Source organism: Athene cunicularia (assembly GCF_003259725.1).
Source record: "Athene cunicularia isolate RWA chromosome 2 unlocalized genomic scaffold, athCun1 chr2_part1, whole genome shotgun sequence".
Classification (NCBI taxonomy): domain Eukaryota; kingdom Metazoa; phylum Chordata; class Aves; order Strigiformes; family Strigidae; genus Athene; species Athene cunicularia.
This window is the reverse complement of record NW_020799095.1, coordinates 83,580,865-83,602,580: the sequence shown is the minus strand read 5'-3', so window position 1 is coordinate 83,602,580 and position 21,716 is coordinate 83,580,865. Positions and strand designations below refer to the sequence as shown.

General features: G+C 36.0%; 1 protein-coding gene across 2 annotated transcripts in view; it reads left to right on the top strand.

Annotated features, from left to right (window-relative positions):
* The window catches only part of PTPN3 (protein tyrosine phosphatase, non-receptor type 3), a 173,523-nt gene that overhangs the window by 113,526 nt on the left and 38,281 nt on the right, over positions 1–21,716 (top strand). For both annotated transcript variants that reach the window (XM_026843059.1, XM_026843060.1), the window contains exons 12-14: positions 4,778–4,950; positions 10,003–10,137; positions 11,583–11,759. In XM_026843059.1, coding sequence (XP_026698860.1) covers positions 4,778–4,950; positions 10,003–10,137; positions 11,583–11,759 — 485 coding nt within the window. The remainder of the gene's footprint in view (positions 1–4,777; positions 4,951–10,002; positions 10,138–11,582; positions 11,760–21,716) is intronic.

Below are 21,716 nucleotides of genomic sequence, written 5' to 3'. Positions count from 1 at the left end.
CTGGAGAAAAGGAGAGCTCTGCAGCTGAAAGACATGAGGCTGGAAAGGGGGTTAGTGCACCTCCTGCTGCTTATAACATGGAGGGCTTTAGAAGGTGGAAGAATATGTGAAGATAGTTGATAAAACTGATGTAAATTTTTTTCTGCTGTTAAGAGTTGTCTTCATAATGCTGTGTGCTTTTTACAGAACAGTTGTAATATTAGTCTATTTAATAGGGAAAAAAAAAATTCTTGATTATAGTTTTGTGCTGCCACAATATGAAAAGATAAATTAAGATATCTTTTTACAAAGAGAAAAGGAATATTTAATATGACAGAAAAAACACAGAAATTGGTAACCAACAGGTACATAAATATTTTAATTCAGTTAGGACAGAACTCAGATAGTAAAAGGTAAGTGTTAACTTATACCTGAACTTTTGAAAGGCTCTTTCTGGTAGTAAGTGAGCTCTTAAACTGATAGGAGGTGTGTTACGAGAAGACCTCTTGACCCACATTGATTAGAGGGTATGCTAGTTAGGCTTTTTTTACCAAAACCGAGAATGGTTTAATTATTTTTTGGGGTTTTTTCTTCCCCAGTTTGGTGGGTATCTTCCAAATTTGAGGAGAGTGGATGTATGTACACATTCTTACTTCTCAGGTCTCATGTAAACAAAGTTAGTATCTAGAGATAGTATTACTGCACTAATGCTCACACACACATCATGAACAAAGAATACTGTTTTCTCTTAAGAGAGTGTGTCCTAACTCACCCTAGAGGTGTCTTCATTTTTTTTTCTAAGCTGTAAGTTTCTAAATATATTGGTTATATGTAAACCTGTCTCAGTCTGTTTATATGTAATCCACTATATGAAGAAATGAGTGGTTGTCAAGCCATTCTACTAGTTTGTGAGTGTGACTGTGTTTGTATTACACTGCAAGTGTAATATGATTACACTGAAGTATTGCCTCCTTCTAGATCTGAGGATTAGAAGTTTACTGATAAGCAGTTATTTTAAATCTAAATATCTTCAGCTATATGAATATGAGCAAGCTTATAGACAGCAATTTTCAAATGTGTCTGAGAATAAATAAAGGTAGAGAACTCAGAGTCGTCAGTAGCAGTGAATAGTAAAATAAGTGTACTTACAGGGTTTTTTTTTGATATGGAAGAGTTAAGTGTCAATATTTAGCAGTCTCTGGATATAAAGAACATGTAAAATATGTGTGTTGGTTGCATAAAGACTGCTGCCAAATATTTAATTTCCCTTTCTGGAGACCTGTGTGACCTTTGAAGAGGACAGCATTCTTAAAGTTTGTTCAATTATGCATTTGATAAACAATGACACTTCAAGGCCATTGATTCTTTTAACTAATCTTTAAGTGATCATAGTTCTTTATTTCATAACCCATTGAGATTTTAGTAATGCACGCTGTTGATGCTTAAAGAGCCACAGAACTGTAGGAAAAATAAGGCCAGCCACATGACTTTTTTATGCTTTCTGAGTAGATATGAAAAAGCAGACCAGGTGTGCTTATTGAATCTCTAGATATATCCATCTTTGTCAGTTAGCCCCCTTTTCTTGAAATACAGGGCAGCAAGCTTGCAGTGCTTCAGTGGTATTGCTTGGAAAAGCTTGCTGTTGCAGTCCAGTGTGAGTGAGGCAGCACCTGGACTGCTAGGGGTTTTCTCCAGACTAGAGTCACTTGAAGGGTTTGTGAGGGCAGATGACTGCGGTGGTGTCAGGCTTTGGACTGATCAGATTTTTACTTGGAAGTACAGGAGAAAATAGGTAAATGAGGCTGGAAGTTCAGGAAGATGGAAGAATGTGGTAAAAGCAGAGCAGGTACTACATATTAATAGGTAAGGTTTTATTAAAGATGGCAATAATACTATAACATTTCAGAGTTTTGTATGTCATATATAGATTTCTTTACAAAAATCTACAGAAGGTTCTCAAAGGCTATGAATTTGCAGTCATCTGAGATGTGCCATGTTTCATTGATTTATTCTCCTTATTTCTCTTATTCCTTTTTAATTTCCTTATGTCCCTGTTCTGAAGACTCACCTTATCTTACTCTCTCCCTGATACACACCTCCTCTTTTACCCTCCCACCACTTCAGTCTGTTGATCAGCTACTTGATAGAAATATGCAGTATTTCTGTTTCTATTGAAGAGCTACATAAGGACTAGGGAGCAAGACTGATGAATCAGTGAATGCCTGATGCTATAAAAGCTCATGATACCTAGACTTAATGAAGGGTGCAAGATTTAAGGTAGGAATAGGTTTACAGGCAACTTTTAAAATCTTTCAGAAATGAAATTTTATTTCCAGTGTGCTTATCTAATGCCTAAAACCAACTTCATTTTCTGCATATTAAAATATATTTTTACCTGCCATGCTATAGGTATTTTCAAATTCTCTGTGAATGGAATAAGCATCCATCTGATGCAAAGTTCTCCCCTGATGCTGAGATAGCAAGACACTCAATTTAGATACTGAGAATTGTTCCCTTTAATTTAATGGCCACAAATTCTCTAATCCTAATTTCCTGGTAACTATTAAGGTACCTTTCTTTTTGGAAGTTGAGTTGATAAGTATGATGGGCATATTAGATCCTTTGATCCCTCTAGACCTCTCTTCACCTTTAGAACAGTGCACAGATTTAATAACATGACTTGCAGGTTGGCCTGTTAGTGAATGAGATAGTTATGTTAACAAAAGATTTTGTCAATTTAAAAATTGACCAAGTTTTTCTGAAAGTATGGGTCCTAGTTTAAGTTCATATTTAAACTTTTAGCCCACTTAGAAGCTGCTAAGAAAGTTCTGTGAAAAGTTCTGTGACAACAGTTAGGAAGAACACACTTATGATGTAGGCAGCAAGACTCATTACTATTTTCAAACCTAAGTTTAAAACCAGAATATTAGGTGCACTTAATTCCTTATCTTTATGCTACAGCTTTTAGGTATAATTGAGGTGTTTGGATAAATTAATTTTTGTGGCAACTGGAAGGCCAGTGCTCTAGGCCAGCAAAAATATCTATACACTTTCTCTTATTTGTCTTCTGGAGTACTAAAACACCTGAAGTGGTATTCAACCAACAGAGAGTATATCAGAAATGCCATTTGTCATTAAATCTTTCAATGATATATGCTTTTTACACTGCAAGAAATTTTGAATTAAAATTTCAATATGCTTGCACACTTTATATAAGCTAGTTAGAAGCAACTATGTTGAACTGACAAAGATGAATTGGTTGCAGTATGCATGAAGCTCAAATAACAAACCCTACTTCCTAGAAAAATTAAAAAGAAAATAATTTACTAGGTAGAGGAAAAACATGCCTGAAAGATTGCAATCCATTAAATGTTTTGCAGTACCTGTGTAAAATTGAGGCAAATCCTTTTTATCTTTGTCTTGAAATTCTCATTGGTTTTCTAAAATAATTACTTCAGTCATAGATTATTCTCTGAACTAGCTATAAAGTGATTTGAAGAATGTGGCATTTGTAAAATGTTGCCTGGAAATAAAAAGAATACAAGAATGTATTGGGTATAGCAGCCAAAATAGTCTGTAGTTACTTCCCAGCAGGTTTGTTGCTGTCAACAAACAAAAGAACAATGGCAACTAGAAATCAAGATGTTACCTAGGTGGGATCTCTCTTTATTGCTAGACTGTATGACAAAGACCTTCATTAGATCTTTGAGTCTTAATTTAAAAAAAGGCTTTGCAACCCAAATCCTGACTTTCTCCAAAGTATAAGCTAGAAAGAGAACTTTACTGAGATTGTTGCCTGCATAATAATATGCTGAGATGTCAAAATTCAGTCGTAATTCAGAGCAGCTGAAAAAGATGACTGATGAAATTGAAAACTTGCTTTTTTTCACTGAAGTGCTGAGCTGTGATAGCGATTAACTCAGGTCTCATGTTATCTTCCTTCTCCCTCTTTGCTTTTCATTCCACTTTCTTTGCATCAATATCTGTATTAACTAACCAAAGCTGTTATCGTGTGCAAAACTCTTGGGATCTGAAATAGCTCAATAAGTGCTACAGTTGAGGAGGGCATAAGCATGGGTGACACAATTGTATTGCTCCTGTGTTTCACTGGCACTTTGGCATTGAAGTTACAAGCAAGAATTTGCGCCAAGACACAGAAGGTTTGGATTCTGCTTCCTTCAGATCTCCTCGTTGTGACCTCATGTTATCATTCAGAAAGCAGGATTGGATTTGAACAGAGTAGCAGCAGCTCCAGTCCCATGACAGCTATTTTCTTTCCCCCAAGATGGACCGCTGTTAACGTCTTTAGTATATTCTAAAAGACTGTCAAACAGATGGTTTTTGCATAGTAGGGCTCTTGAAAAAATATTATTGAAGTTTGAATTCAAAGGTTGAGGGTATTTTTTTTTCCTTTTTACATGGCACCCTTAATGGAATGTTTTAAACAGTTTTGTTTGTCATAAGAGGTCAGGATCTGACTGGAAACCTGAAACTATATTTAGCTGTTTAATATTACAGTTGTATATACAAAATCTTTACCACTCTAGGCTTAAATATTTCATTAACACTGTAAGAATTAGTACTGCTTAAACTTCTAAAGTGTCATTTTGCAGTTAAGAATTTCATATAGTCACAGGGTTATTTTAGCCATCGCCAGCTCACAGTCTACTATAAGCTGTTTTATTTCCTAAATGCATTTTTCCTATTTAAGCTAAAAGTAATTTTATTGTTTATGAGCTTGTTTACAGTGTTTGATCTGCTTGTATATATTGAAACATGGTATTACCTATTGTTACAGAATGAATCCAGAGAGCATATTGTTGCCTTCAACATGTTAAATTACAGAGCATGCAAAAATCTATGGAAATCTTGTGTAGAGCATCACACATTTTTTCAGGCAAAGAAGTCACTACCTCATGAAAAAAAGATACTGTCACATTATTGGACCCTGGGTTCTAGAAATCCAGCAAAGTAAGTATTGTGCGAAAGCGTGTTTGCTTTGTAATGGGATTGGGAGGATTTGTGTGAGTGATAGCTGAAGTTGAAGTGGCAGAATTCAGTTCTGCCCACAGCTGTGTCCCAGTCTGAATGTGAACCATTTGACAAGTTATATAGTTGTGGGTTCAGTTTCTGCAGTGTGGTGTCATTAGAATAGAACTTTTCTTACAATTTCGTGAAAAGGTGTTTGAATATAAGTAAGTTTTACTGGTATTGTTTCAACTTGTTGTTTTGGTTTGAGGTATAAAACCACTTGAAAGTAAAAATGTCATGTAGCTAATGATCTGATAAGAGAATTTACAGAACATGTTTATTTTGAACTGTTTAGCCCTTAGTGTCATATGCACACTCTTTTTAATATGTTAGAGCAATTTCTGGAGTGCATCATACCAACCACTGATTACTGACAGAGATGAAAAAATTTGTCACATCCAAGCATTTGAGATACCACTTTTGTGACACTTCTAATCTTTTATTTGCCTCATTGGGTTCTGCTAGTCATGGAGCTGGTAGTTTCATAGTGGCATCTAAGATCTAGTTCCCCAAAAGTAAAATTTCAGCGCCTGTCATTTTGCTAAATGAAGTTGGGATTGTTCCTTCCTGTATGCACCGACAGGGCCCTAATGTCATTAAACTTCATCTGCCAGTTTATTGTCTAGTCACTTGACACTGTGATTTCCTTCTGCATTTCTTCACAATTGACCTTTATTTTTGCCATCCTGTGTGATTATCTTCAGCAAACTTTGTTCACTCTTTTCTCTAGATCTCTAGTGAGTATGTTGAGCAGAAGAGCCCCAAACAGATATCCCTCTAAGACCTCACTGCTAATCTTTTTTCCCCTATAAATCTAGAACATTTTTTTCATATTCTCTCTTTTATGTCGCAAGTTGTGAGAGGGGACATGACCCAAGTGAACAGGTAATTCCTCCAATTGAGGACTGTATTCTCTAGCTCCTTAGTTTCTTCATGGGCTTAAGTGACCTTGCAAATATCTTTTTGAAATCTTGAGTAGATGAAATCACTAAAGTGGGAGGTTATACTCTAGTAGTTCTGCCCTTTCATCTTGGAAGCTTTTAGTTTTTGGTGTCAGTCCCAGTGATTTCTTTCATTATGTTGAATTGTTCTGTTTGATTTATCAGGAATTCAGCTACAAATGTGTCATGTCATGTGTCGTCATCGTCGCATGTTCTGTCCCCACCCTCATACTCCTGAAAAAAATTCTGTCATGAAATATATCAAAAATCTTTTATATTAATAATGAACAAAAAAGAAAGTCTTATGTAATCTTCTCTGAATGTTCTTTTTGGTTTTGGAGAGGTTTTTGGATTTGGAGATTTTGGAGGGTTCTTTAGTCGCTTGATCATCTGTAGTCTCTTTAGACTCTCGAAACCTGTTCTAGTGATTTTTAGAAAAGTATTTTTCTATTTTCTGTTTGTGAAGTTTTTGCAGTGTGTTCCCTTAACAGTTTTTAACTTTACATTTAATTTGTCAGACTGATTCTCTCTTACCTGTTTGGATAAGATTCAACTTTTGAATTATGTCATCATACTTCAAATAGCTTCCCAGACTTTGGTGGCTGGCTGACTTTTCATACTGTCGTGTTTCTTTAGATACCACAGAAATTCATATCAAGTGGACTAATATTTCTTGTAAATGAAGTAGTTAACCCATGAGGGCTGTCCAGCAGTAAGAAGGCTGATAAAATACTATGTTTTCTGCTGGAGTGGAATTCCATATTTTCACCTAGCAATAGATCATACCCAAAGCAAGTGGAAAAAAAGTAGTTGTAAAAACAGTAATTTAATTTTCTAAAATTTTGCAGATCCAGATTTTGAGAATGAGCTCCTCTATGGAGTGATATGAACTTGTTCTTACCATAGTGAAGGTTTAGGGGAGGTGACTTTCTCAAAGCTTGTAGGATCATCATGTCCTGGAGTCCTTTTTCTCTCAAATTTACCAATAGATTCAAAATCCATATACTTGTCTGTACATATGTATATACAAGCATTGCACAGCCCTTGTTATGTTAAGAAAGAGAACAGTATGAATTGCAAAGGGTGCCAGTTTAGTATCATTCCAGTTTTTAACATTTTATTTTTGACAGATTTGCTGTTACAATTTCTTAGTAGCTTGTAGCATGCAGGATAGTTCTCATTGTTGAACTAAGTTACTAAGAAAGACTTCTTTCAAGTAATTTTTATCTTCTGAGGCATTATCTCTGGTGCATTGCTTATTTAGGGTCTTAAGGATTCTGTAGGGAGAGCTGTTCATTGTGATATCTTCCATCAGCTTAATTATATCCTCTGTACTAATGCATTCCTTGGCCTTATTTATGCCAGCATCGAGCATGAAATTTAGGATCTATGTGAGGAAGAAATAACTCGGCAACCTTTACTATCAGAGACTGCTAAAGTACGTAAGAAGCAACGGTAATTTTGGACGACTTTCAGTAGTTGCTATCAACTTGGTCACTGTCACTCAGTAAATTATTTTCTCAAAAGATTTAAGAAAACTTGTTCACAAGGCACTTCCAAAGTCATCTGTCATATATTGAAAAATTTTACTTTCCTACTTATTTGTGATTATGAAATGAGCTTCCATGTTTCTTTTCAAGGATGGCTCTGAGCTCATGTGGAAGCTACACAACCAAAAAAGGGATTTTGCATTTTCCCTTATTAAAGGGAGCAAAAGTTTGCATTGAGTAAAACAAAACCAACCAAGCAAAAGACCACCCCTACAGAACAAAAGACACACACAAAACCCCCACTAACCATACCATACAGTCTGGAGGTTTTAAGATGGACTTGTCTTGAATAGTTTTTTTCATTCAACTTCTGTCAGCCTTGAAGAGGGTTACATTCAGGTTTTACCACCTTAAGTATCACAGTTTTTCCTCTGGAATTTGTGGCTTTCTTTTACTATGTTCTTTTACACTTGTGTGAGGCATCCTAGCATTTATCGCATCAGTTCAAATAGTTGAACTCTTTCAACCCTTTAGTACAATTCCTTATTTGCACATCTCTGTGCCCTTCTCATTTCTCTTAGCTTAAGGCGCTAGTGGAATTCCATTTAAATTAGGCTGCCAGGTTTCAATTAATCACCTTATTCTAAGGGCAGGTTGAATCAGATTTCCCAGATTCTGCGAGGTAAGTTCATTCAACATCTTTGGACTGAACACTGAATAATGTCTCCTAGGCACTTTCTTATTTCTTGCTGAAAAGCTGAAAATGTACCTATTTTTTCACAAAGTATAACCTCAGTAATAGCTGGGAGTAACTGTCACCTCAAGATATTACAGCCCATTCCAGAAAGTCATTGGCAGCCTCTCAGTATGTTTGCTGAGAAATATCCTTGTATTTGACATCTGAAAAGCAGCTACTTGGAGTTCAGGAGATAATTTGTTATGGACCTTAACTGAAATATCAAGAGAATATCTTGTTAAAGTGGTCAGGGTTAGAGGTTTGCGTTTAGGGCTCTGGCTTCCATCACACGAGTTACACTGCACCTCAAAAGTCACCTGCATTGGAAAATGCATGAACAGGCACTTGTAAAAAAGGAAAGCTGATTAATGCAAAATATGCGGAATTCTTCGTGATGCATTTTTTTGTAAAATATCCTTTTTTTCCCACTTTCCCTCTCTGCTCTGCTCATGTAAGACTTCTTTGAAAGAAGTCTTTGTTTTTGTAGACCAGAGCAGTTGGTGCCTTGTCACTGGTATTCAGAAGACTTACAGAAATAGAATAGATAATACAGGCAAAAGCTTTTCCTAAGTTCATGGACTACTAAGCTTAAAAACATACATGGGTAACTGATTTTTATATGTAGAAACCACATATTACGTTTTCCCTCTTCATTTTTTAAATTGGGAAGAGATTTAAAAGTACACGTTTAGAAGATGAAGGAATTAATTTGCTTTAAAATCATGAACAAGATATGTAAAATACGTAATGTAAAAAAAGGTTTGGGTTGTTTTTTATTTGTATAAACAAAAAGCAGGACAATCTAAAGCATACTTAAGGTTTGGTATTAGCATAAGTAATATCCACAGCATAAACAACTTTTTTTATGCTATTTAAAATTGTGACATTTCAGCTCTGTAGTAAAGTCCTTGCATATTCTGCTATCACAGCCTCCCGTTATGGAGGACTTAGGACTTAGTGATCCAAAGGTGGTTTCTCTGTAATTTGTAAGTTACTTCTTTTCCATGAGAAATCCTAGGCCTGTAACCTTGAGGATGAGCAGCTTATCTCTGCTTGTTTTGTGGAATGCTGTGTAAAAAAGATACATAAAAGTTAGTTTATCTCTGTTTTGATCTACTTCAAAAATTTCTTTATAATGTAAAATTCCATTAGTAAGGTATTTTTATTGTTTTCCTAGATGAGGTTCTGGTTCTGATGCAACTCTTACCTTGTCAGGTTCTTGTCACAAGAAGCAGTCCCAACCTGGAGATCCCCTTTTCATGTCAGATGGTTTATTCCTATATAATACTATGACAGTTTCTTCCTGTAAGGAACACATCACTCAAATGAGGCTTCCTTCTGGAAATAATGAGTGGTCTGTTGTAGCTCTTATTTGCTGAGGCAGCAGGTAGTTGGCCAAAGTAGTGCTGTGCTCAGTGAAGCCATTAGTGAATTGTTACCCCTTTATAAGTTTTAGCAGGGAACACCTAAAATCTTTTGCCTGTATCTGAACCATGTTTTGTCAGGCACTCAGTTCAGTGCCAATAGGACATACCAAATTTCCTGTTTTCCCCTCCATCTTCTTAAACACAATTGGGTTAAAAATAACTCTCAGAAAAAAGTTATTTTTACCCAGGCTTGTGATTAGCATTGTGTCAGGGATTAACAAATAGTTTTATTGTCACAAGCGAAGGACAGCAAATGGGTCTGTCAGAATATAAATGCATAAATAAGGAGGGGTAAACACAGGGAACTCTTTAAAACACATGAACTATAAAATTTGCTTTCATTTTATTCCATTTGCTTTCTATGCAAAATATTTCACATACAGTTTATTTCTTTTCAGGTCTGTAAACAGCCAGCACTGCAGAAAAGTTATAGGTGGGATGGTTTGGAACCCATCTATGAGACGATCTTTATCTGTTGAGCATCTAGAGACCAAAAGCCTTCCTTCTCGATCACCTCCTGTTACCCCTAATTGGTAAATCCAGTTTCAGCCTTTCCTATACCTTCCAGCCTCTTACTTTTCTAGTTGTGTGTACTGTAGCAGAGTAATTATGTAGTGTATACCTATATATTTAGTCATTGTTATTCTGAAAATATGTATGGTGACAAAAGAGTGGGTGTCACCTCAACTTTAGCAAGGCTTTTGATACTCTGCCAAAATTTTATATCCAAGTCAAGACATTATGTTCTGAAAAGGTGAACAAGAAGATGGTTTAAAAAAAAAAATAATGGTTGGATGACTGGACTCAGAGGAGTTGTTAACGAGTCATTCTCTACCTGGAGGCCAATAACAAGTGGAGTACTGCAGGATTCTAGCTTGGGACCTGTCCTGCTTAACATCTTTATGACCTGGAGGAGGCAATGGAGTGTTTGCTCAAAGTTTTCAGATTATACCAAACTGGGGAGATGAGTTAATAAGCTTGGGGGCAGGGCTACTATCCAAAGCGACCTTAATAGTCCGGAGAAATGGGCCAATAGGAACTGTAAGAAATTCAGTGAAGACAAATACAAAGTCCTGGGAAGGAAGAACCCAGTGCAACAGTATTGTTTGTGATGAAACTCTCTGCAAAAGGACCTGGTAATCTTTGTAGGTAGCAAGTTGTACATGAGCTGTCTGGTGTGCCCTGGCAGCAGAGAAGTCCACAGCAACCTGGCAGTATTAACAGAACCATAGATAGTAGAATGAGAGAAACAAAGACACTGACCAACTAGAGTGAGCTCAGCAAAGGTTACCAGCCACCGAGCTAGTCAGAAGGCTGGAGCACTTACCCTATAAGGAGAGGCCGATACAACTGCACTTACTCAGCCTGGAGAAGAAAGGGTTTCCCAGAAGCCTAATAACGACCTAGCAATACTTAGGAGGCAGCTAACTAGATGATGAGGCCAGAGTTTTCAGTGTTGCATGATGAGAGCATGAAGCAACAACCATGTGTTGAACAAGAGATGCTCTGTCTGGCCTTAATGAAAAACTGCTCCACCACAAGGACAGTTGAGCAGAGGTTGCTTAGAGAAGCTGTGCAGTCTCCATCCTTCAAGTCTTGAGATCTTTTGAGGTCTTTTGGATAAAGCCTTAAGCAGCATGATCTCATCTCAGTTGACCCTGCTTTGAGCAGGAGGTTGAACTCAGATAACCCCCATAGGTCCCTTCCAACCTGGATTATCCTATGATTAGAACTTTAACAATATAGATAGCATTTTAGAGAAATGGGGAAAAAACATCAGTTCAGTGTACTGAACCTAGCAGCATGTGATTGCCTATTATACCATACAAAATGTTTAAAAATTTAGTATTTAAAGTAAAACCTGTAGGCCTGTCACAAAGATTTTGGCACATAGTGGAATTTCTATCCTTTTGCAATCTATGATAAAGTTTCAATTATTCTGATCTTAGAACTTGTGTTTGTGTTCCTTATTTTTAAGGCGGAGTCCTAGACTACGTCATGAAATTCGTAAACCACGACACTCATCTGTAGATAACCTTACAAATGAGATTAGTTATATTACTGAAACGGAGGATGTTTTTTATACATATAAGGGCTCTCCAACATCAAAGGACAGTGATTCAGAGTTCTCTCAGAACCGTAGTCCACAGAGGAGGTAAGGACTTCTTCGAACAACTTATTGCCTACTTAGATTTTTTTAAAAACACACAAACCCTCCTCCCCCCCAACAGCTTTAGTATAAAACAGTCATCATTGGTTATAATATTAAAATGATTTCAAACAGATTTCTGTTTGAATAAGCTTCATTTTGACAAATTGCTAAACTGCAAATGCCATGATACAAAATGACAAGTTAAAAACAAACCATCCCTTCATCTATAAACAATTCTCAGCAGTTAAGTTTGCAGTAAAATTAGAGAATCTATTAAGGCATGCCTGTTCATAACTGTAATATCCTGTTTCCTAGTAGCTTCTGCAACACTTTCCTACCTGTTACAAACTTTTCCTTTTTTGGTGGGTGGGGGTAGTGGTGAGACTTATTGAAGTCTTTTAAGAGTTCACTTATGTTCTGCCTCATCAGCTGAAAGAGGTAATGCATTTGAGTAAACAGTAGAACATAATAATGCTGATGATCATTAGTCTCCTTCCTCAGAGGAACTGTAGATTGCTATTCTAAAGGCAGTCTGCTTTTTGCCTCGAGGCATTTTTGCTGTATTCCTTGAGGATCAATTTTGTTCTTCCCTGTATTGGTCTAACCAGTGCTAAGTTTGCTTCCAGGGCTTGAAGCACCCATCTTTGTGTGCTGATTATTTGTTTGCTTGTATATTACGTTTTATATATGGCTTCACTCTTACCTTACCGGGGCATTTCTTAATGACTAACTTCAGATGAACACAATATTAACTTCAGAAATAATGTGCAAAGTCAATGATTTTTCAGTCTCAAAGAGAAAACAGCTACTGTAAAACTTTCAGCTGGGGAGAATACTGTGTATTAAAATGTAAAAATTGTACAAATTTAAAATTGTACAAAATTAATTTGTAATGTTAAAAAAGGAAAATGGTTTCTAGTGATTGCTAGTAACTTTAAGGCAAGATGTATTTTGAGAAGCAATGTATTAATGGAAGCTGGTAGGTCTCATCTACCTCTGTGATAGTGGGCAACTACTAACTGTATCTTTAAACTGGATTTAAACTGTTTTCTTCAAATATTAATACAATAATATTGTTACTACATTACAGCAGAGAGGTTTCTATGAAAGAAGGGAAAAATTAACATGTAACATTTGGAGTTTGTCACTGTGGTGTTTTAAATTTTTTTTTCTATTTTTCTGACTGGGTACTAGTAGTGTCCGTAATAGCTATGGTAATATATAAAAGTGATGCCTTTAAATGTTGTGAATAGTCACAGATAGGAAGCCATGTCTTTCTTGTGTTTTAACATTTACAGATTATACCCTGTTAGAAGTATTTTCTGATTAAAAATAATGAGAGGCAGGCTGTGAGAGGAGATGATGATGGTAGAAACGGTAGACAGAAAACTAAGTTCCCATGCTGTGTTCTATGACTGGTGGATTGTGTCCTGCCAGTTAGTATGTTGGTTTTTTCTTTTATTTTCCTTTTTCTTTTTTTCCCCTGTAGATTTTTTTTTTCCATTCCTTCCTGTTTAAACTATCCTATGCCTGCTGAGAATGGAGTGGGAAAGCCTGCTTTTATGCTGTTTCTTAGTGAGAATAGGATGTTCTAATTTTGAAAATAGCACGTTCATTTATTTTGAGATTACTCTGGAGAAGATTACTGTTATTACCTCATAAACCAAATTTTGTATATGTCTTATCCTCAACATATTCTTGGTTTCCTGCATATGTTTATAATATTTGATACTCTGCAGGTAACTGAAAAAGTGTTTACATAAATCTGATGAATTTAAGTTGAAAGTGTGTGTGTTTTGGATGGAGAACGTAATGCATGGAGTGAATGATCCCTTTACTTCCCTGTGAAGTAAAATGGTCATTGATTCTTTCCTTTTGAACAATTGAGGTAAAATATACAGTAACCATATAAATAAAAAAAGTTTCTTCTCTGCACTGAAGTTTTCGACAGTTTGTCAGTCCACATTCCAGTTTTTCTTCTTTTATAGATATTACTTGCCTCGCTCCACTTGTTGAAAGATGTAAAATAAAGTCAGCTATATATGCATAGTAAGGTCTTTACCTAAATGCTTTATTGAAAGAAGGAATTTTACCCTATCAGCTAAATCTATTTTATAAGAAAAAAAGTTTAACTTGCATATCTTTGGTATTAAATATGGATACTTGTCTTGGACTTCTGCCACACTTGAGAAATATTTAGATATCAACTATAAAACACCTTGCAGTGTACTGATATATCTTTTAAAGCCAACCTACCTACTTTGCCATGCTGGTCTTAGGTGGATTTGAGTTGACATAATTGAAACATGTTATGGAAAAAACAGGTTTGCAATTTCAGTATTTCTTTTTCATTAGAGGAGAGCCAGGCATAGCTTCTCACAGTCTAATATACATTGTCTTTAGAGGGCTGTCTTTTTACCACCTAGCTTCCAGATTGAGACTATCAAAAAAGGTGTTAGTTAATGCTAATTATAACTAGTTAATAACTTTGGTATGAAAAAAATCTGAAACGTTTTTGGGAAGGTACTAGCTAAGAACTGCAAGATCCTGATTTTTAACTGCTGTATTGTTATGTCTGGGACCTCAAATCTTAATTATAAACATGCAGCTGCTTGGTTTTGTAAACTAAATATATTCACAGAAATGTCAGTTTCTGTATATGAAGCTCAAGACTGTGCAAGCTGCAGTTAGCAGAGGATATGGCTCTTCTCTGTTTTTCAGGCTGCCATCAGCTTTTCAGGGGTGGGGTATAGTTTTCAACTGTTTCACTTCAGCCCCTGGGTAAGGTCTTAAGTCCTTTTTGTCAAAACAAGTGGTCCAAGATAGACCTGCCTTCAGACTGATCTGTTGTAATATAGTGCTTTTTGAGACAAATACACAGGTAAAACTTGTATAACAAGACTTGCTGTGTGCCTAATCCTATCAAGGCATGCTTGGAACCTTGGTGGGTATCAGAACTGTAGAAGCCACCACTACTGGCAGTTACATACATGTGCATTAATTTCCCTTATATACATTTTATTGCCTTCTGAAAATACCATGTATAATTATTTTCTTAATAATCGATTTTATTCCATGCTGTGTTTACTCACTTAAGGGAATCAATCAAGTTCTATTTTCTTTCTATAAAACAGTACACAATTTAGAAAACAAATTATGTGGAACAGCTTTTAGTTTAGAGAGAATAAAACATATCAATTAACATTCTTTCTTCTGTTTCTTTAAATGTACTGTATGAACGTGTTAACACCTAGAACTATGTTTACTGTTAAATACTTTAAATGAGCATGCTGGAGATGAGGGTCAAGAGTATTTTGTCAATCATTACAGTGTTTCTCAGAAAAACCCAGTGATTGTTTTAATGTGCTTTATGTGAATATTCAGGCTTCTAACTGAAATTGAGATATATCTTTCAGACTCTGATTGGGAAAAAGAAAATTAGAAAATAGAGCAAATCATGCGCTGAGGTGAACTACAGAAAGCCAGGGCAAGCTTGTGAGTCTTGTGTTTGGTGTAGCTTGACTGCTGCTACCCAAATTATCTAAGGTACTTTCACATTCAAGTACAAATTGAGGCTCAGACATAGTGAAAGGAAGCAATTTTTCTCTCTCAGATTAGTGTCTGCAGAAAAGATTGGAGCTGTCTATTACATATGTATTATAGACAAAAAATTGCTCTAATCCTAAATTAACATATATTAAATAGAGCTTTATTCACAGGGCATGAATAGGTTTGCCTATCTAAGACAACTATCTCAAATCACAGCTGCATACAAAACCTGTTATCAAAGATAGTGTTGAAGAGGACTTGAAGAGGATTTTTGTTTAGCCCAGGGCTCCTTAGCCTTTGTGAAGAAAGGAGCCCTGTCAGTTCTTTCTCCTTTTTGTTGCCCTGCTGCTGTGCATCTCATCTGACTGCTACTGCCAGTGAAAAATTAACACTAACTCAGACATGGAGCCCACACTGAGCCTCCTGAAGTCTCACAGGTTGCTTTCGGTGCTATACCATGCTTTGTTATGACTATGCCTCAGCAGTTCAGAACAGGTAATCTAGTCTATCTTCTGATTATGTGTTGTCATAACTATATTTATCCCATGCCCTGCATGCATATGTATATGATACTACTATGATTTTGTTTTTAAAATTATTTCAGGAATAATATTGAGATTAAACATACTAATTAGTAGGTCACTTATTTGATAACTGTTTTTCAGTTAGAATTGTCTTTCCCTAGTCTTTCTTCAGTTTCCCTGAAGATATTTTTCTTGAGAAATATGCATTTTCTTCTTTGAAGACCAGCTGCTACTGACCTACTACATTTCTTATTTTAAGTAAAGTAGAAAATGTCTCTCTGTTTTGTGAGGTTACATATCTTCAGATATCTTTAAACACTGAGACATACATTACGGAAGAGTTATGAAGTCTTATGGCTTTCCTTTAAAATAGAAAATAAATTGTTCTGTTATGAGGCTTTATTATTTTTAAAGCTATCTCTGTGGAAAAGCTGCTTTAATTTGTTGGGCTTTTTTTTCAAGTTATGTCATACCAACAGGCTACCTGGCATAAATCCATCCTGACCATCTGCTGTCCTGATAGGTAGCCTGCATAGAGCTCCTGGAAGAGGTTGCCTTTGAGAAAAATCCTTCTCTTTCAGTGGAACAGGTTTAAAAACCACCTGGTTATTTTTAAAGGCAGGCTGATGGATTTCTACAGGGAATTCTTTTTGATTGCAGTTTCTCCTTTTTACCTGAAGATTACCACTGTTGCAGTCTGTCTTGATGAAGGTACCACTACAGTTGCTGAATATGGAGTAAGGAAAGCCTTGCTGGTGTAGAGGAACAAGTCTTCATTACTGATTTGCCTTTCCATGACACTAATACAATCTGTATGTTACTGTGTCATTTAAGGGCAAAAGACTACAATGACACTGTTTAAAGACCAGGTTGGAAAGTTGCAAAATATCTTTGTTTTAAGCAATAACCTTCAAGTTAAGTTGGCTTTAACTGGGACAATAGACTGATTACATTTTGGAATCAAGTACTCTGACATGCTTGATCTTGTATCAGATAGGTTTTGTCTTGAAAGACTGAACTATACATTCCCAGTGCAAGTTCTGGGTCTCAGTATTGAGATCTTTAAGAAAAAAAAACAAAAAATGCTTATCACACTCAGTAGTTCATGTGTAGGATTCTTCACCAGTGAGCTATTACAAGAACACACACACACACAAAAAAAATTTGAAAGAAACTATCTTACCCTTTACCTTCAAGTAAATAAGTGAAAATTTAAATGACTAAAATAAGTTTGCTTCTTTCGTTATGTTCAAGTATTTCTTGTAAATTAAAAATCTGTAGATACAGATGTTTTGGTAATATGCATTTTAAACACTTGGTGAACTTAAAATGCCAAGGTCCAAGGTTTGCCATGAAAACATAAAGACACGTAACCAAGTAGTATTTAAGGAGCTCTAAATTTCCCTCTATGTTCCTTTCCTTTTTCTCAAGGATTTTCTGTTGCCTGAAGTGTGATACAGATGTTCACACTTCAGAGTGCAATGAGAAATGAAAGTGAATGAATGACAAGAAAGAAAACCTGAAAACTACTGTGTTCTTTAATGCTCTTAACCTCCAAGAACCCAGCTACAGGAAGCTACATGGTTTTCCACCAGCCACTATGAAAAGGGAAGAGTATCCTCCACTCTTTCCTCTTTAGGGATTTTAGGTTTTAATCTGGTTTTGTGGGAAGACCATGCGTTGTTGAGAACATCCACGCTTGCCCCCTAACTGAATGTTGTCTCGTTAAAGCAAGCTGGTGTTTCTTTCAGACAAGGTGTTAGATGCAAAGGGTTACTGAAACAAACAGGTTTCGTTGAGGTTCAGGATAATCTTATTCATGTTGCCTGTGTGGGACCAATTTCTCCTTTGTATGAGGAACAGCTTATTTTTGGCCTTGTAAATTCATGTTTAAGGGCTTATGATTTTTAAAACTTTTTTTTTTTTATACTATAGATGGAATAGTTTGGGGTGTTTTAATATATCTGATGCTGGCCCTCTTAATGCCTTTATTTTTTGAACACAATTTTCTGAGTGGAAAGGGTACTCGTTAATAAGAATATATAAATTTATGTATATAAAGTACTGTCTTAAGAGAAAAAGTAACTGGATTATTGGCTAGGAAAAGTAACCTGATCAAGCGGTGTGGAGGGTCTTGCTACTTAAACTGTATTCAGTGTCTCTTGTTCACTCCATAATTAAATAAACTAAAGATATCTGTTTGGTTTGGAACAGCAGACTGCGTAGGAACAAGTGTTTTGGTAGTTTTTTAGAGTAGAGTCTGTGGCCTAACAGAAAAGATTAGCTGTGAAATTTTCTGTCTAACCAGAAAGGAGATTATTGTAAAACACTTTTCTAAGTGATAAGGTTATATAGTATCAGTCAGTAAGAAAAACTTACTGACAGATGAGGCATTATAAATCTTATATGTAGAGTCATACATTGATTGGTGAGATAAATCTGTCTAGTTATTCATAGATGTGAGTGTATGATGTATGAGAGAGAACCAGAAGGCTGGGGTGGGGGTGAGAAGGTGTTGTGTCACACTGTTGCCTTACTCTGCCAGAAGAGGGTTATCAAGAATATGGAGCCAACTCTTCTTCGAGGTGCACAGCAAAAACATGTGAGCCAATGGACACAAGTTACAGCAAAGGAAATGCTCAAAAGGTGATGGGAAAAGAAATCACACTGACATTAGTTAACCCGTTGTACACATTGACAGAAAGGTGGAGGTATTTTCATCCTTGGAGAACCTCAGAACTCAGTATGACAAGACTCTGAACACTCTCATCCAGCTTTGATGGTGGCTGTTCCTTGAACAAGAGTTTAGGTGATCTCTCAAGATCTCTTCCAACATAAATTACTTCAGGTCTACAATTCTACTTGTTATAAATGCAACATATTCCTGCAAAACTTTTCTCTTAAACATACTCACAAAGCTGTAAACCTCTTTAACTTCTATTCTAAAGTTCTCTGGTGATACAGATTGCATAAGGTGTACAGTCCCAGAGTTGGAGGGGAAGGAAGTGAAATGATGAACTAGTATACAAAAAGGAAATTCACTTGCACTGTGCTATGAATTTCTGGAAGTGCATATGCACTCCTGGTATAAGCATGATGCATCATCTGGTGAAGGTATTGCACTGAAAATAGATTTCCTGAACGTATGCTGTATTTGTTCAATTCTTTCAACTTACCATTTTGATATACAATAAACTGTAGCTGCATAGGGAGCTTTGGAGAATGTACTATGGGAACACATCATTATTTTGACTAAAATATAATTCCTTTTGTCAACAAAATTTTTAAAGCATTACTGTTGATGAAAGAACACTTCAGAGATATCCAGCCAAGTCCTAGTAACTACTTTCTTAGTAGAAAATTGCAAATAACATAATAAAACATATTAAACTAAGTATTTATCCTGTACATCCTCTCATATACAGATGTAATCAGCTCCTTGTTCTTACAAAATCTGCTTGTGCTTGTCTGTGTACTTCAGTCTTTCTCAAGGAAGATGTATTTCTAATACTAGTTAGTGGATCTGAGAACATTTCCATTAGTTTTAAATTAGGGTTTTAAGACTGTTACTGATAGACCGAGTTTTACTGTGCTCTTCCACTCAAATATACATGAAAAAGGTACATGTATATATTTTGCTTACATACAAACATTACTTTTTAGATATATATCCTTATTAAAATGTACTACATTTTCTTGCCAGTTCAAAAAAACCCAATCATTTCACATCCAAAAAGAAAGTCGCAAAGTTGAATTGCAAATCTATGACAAGGCAAATTTTGCAGCAAGCCAAGCAGTTGCAGAGTACATGAAATTTTCATGGAAAGTCAGTAAACTTGGAATATGGTCAGCAGAGGCAATGAAGAGTAACTGAAAGTATCCTTTTATGGGTGATGGCAGCAGCTTACAAATGTGAGTGTTTGGAATTGTAGAAAATCACTGGAAAACTTGTGTACACCATGAAGCCCTCAAGTTTTTCTGTAATGGTAAGATTAAATGTGCAACACAAAGCATCTACATGGCCTTCTTACATAGTCATTCTGTTCATAGAAATGCTGAATAATCTGTATATAAATTCTCCAAAAGGCAGAAAAAAAAAGGTGTTGCTGCAAATATCTTCCACTTATTTGGGGTATGAATAATAATCCCAGTTTTAATGGTGAGTTCTCAAAAAGTGGTGATAATGGAAGTGCTGGCACACTGTCTCCCCAGCCCTGCAGGTGTTAAAATAAAAGAAGCTTTAAGAACTTCAAGAACAGCGCAAGGGCAAAACCTACAGATGTTTCCTTCAGTTGTTTGTGAAGAGGGAGTTTTGCTACAGTGCTATTGTTTCAGTTGTCCCTTTTCTCTTGGGGTTTACTCCACTGTAGTTTATCATCAGTTCTCAGAATAGCAGAATTCCCTGGTAGGGCACACCAAAATGGGGAGGAGGGGTCTTTCCTTAAGACCTTTCCTTTCTGTCCTCCTGACAGGAGAGTTAGACTTTTTAACGTAAAGAGTTTTGTTATGAAGATGATCATCAACAGAGCAATCCATAGTGAGTGAAAGATTGAAATGACATCATTTTAGTTATATTGCAGAGTAAGGAAGAGAAATTACCTACAGTTTTAAAGTGTTTGCTTGTTAGCTGCACCAATGGAAAGCTTAATCTCCTTACAAGGAAGGGCTCTCTTTCTTGATGAAAAAGTTGAATGGCTGGTCTGGTGAGTGTTGTCTTTTATTGACTTAAAATATGGTGCATGTCATATGTTGTGAAATGAGGAATATAGGTCATCTGGTTATTTATGTTTAAGGTACTTTATCATGCTGGTGAGTAAATAAATGCTGGAAACACTGTTTAACTGAGTTGCAGAGCAAAATTCTGCAGCTCTAGCATGCTGAGCTGCCAAGGACTTTAAGAGGACACAGCTACATTGTCCCTGATGAATTCTTTTGAGCCTTGAATTTGGTTTCTATGTAGGTCAAATTTTTGGTTACCTTTTTCCACTTTAAAAGGTTACAGAATGATTCAGTAACTTTTCAGAGCTGATGTGTTTGAATTAAAGTGCAATAATTCAACAGATAAATCTTCAGCAAATATTATGAAGAATTTATATCCCACATTTAAGTCTCAAAACGTATAACAGATGATGAAAAATTTGCTGTATGTTTATACACATTATATAAATGGAAGCTCAAGTTGTGTTTTTTCTGTCTCAAAATACCTCACATTGGGAAGAAAGAGGGAAGATAATATTTTAAAGACATTGCATCAGTTTGTATCAGAATTCTGTGTGTGTAAATTTTTCGTTAAGACTTTTGAAAGGGTTAACTTATGGCAACTTGAATTCTACACAGCATTTGGTAATAAAGCTATAGCTCTACTGTGGTAAAACAGAAAAGATGTACAATTTTGTTGTTCTTTGCCTCACAAGGAAATCAATTAGCTTAAACAAAAATAAATTTAGTGTTTCTTTATTTTTAGCATGACTTCCTAAGGAAATAAGGCTTATGTCATTGCACTGCCCATCTGCCTCTGTTCCCACTTGAGAACATTTGGACGATTGCAGTCAAATCGAATGTAGGAGTCAAGTTTCAAAGATGCAAAATTTTCTACAAGATTAGTGAAAGCCAGTGACTAGGCAGAAAAAAAATAAACTGACATTCTCTCCTCACTGAGCAATTATAGTATGAGTTCAGTAGTTGTCTGTTCCATTTAGGTGTGGGTTGGTCAGGCAGCAAGTGCATGTTGTGCACTGCTGCCACTTAGGGGGTAGAAATACTATGTGGATTGCTAACAAGGAGAATTAGAGGTTGAGTGGGAGAGTGGGGGTGAATGTCAGTGGAATCAGAAGGGGGGCATGACTGCAGTAAAATTGGAAGAAGTTTAGTGCCTTAAAGTACACAC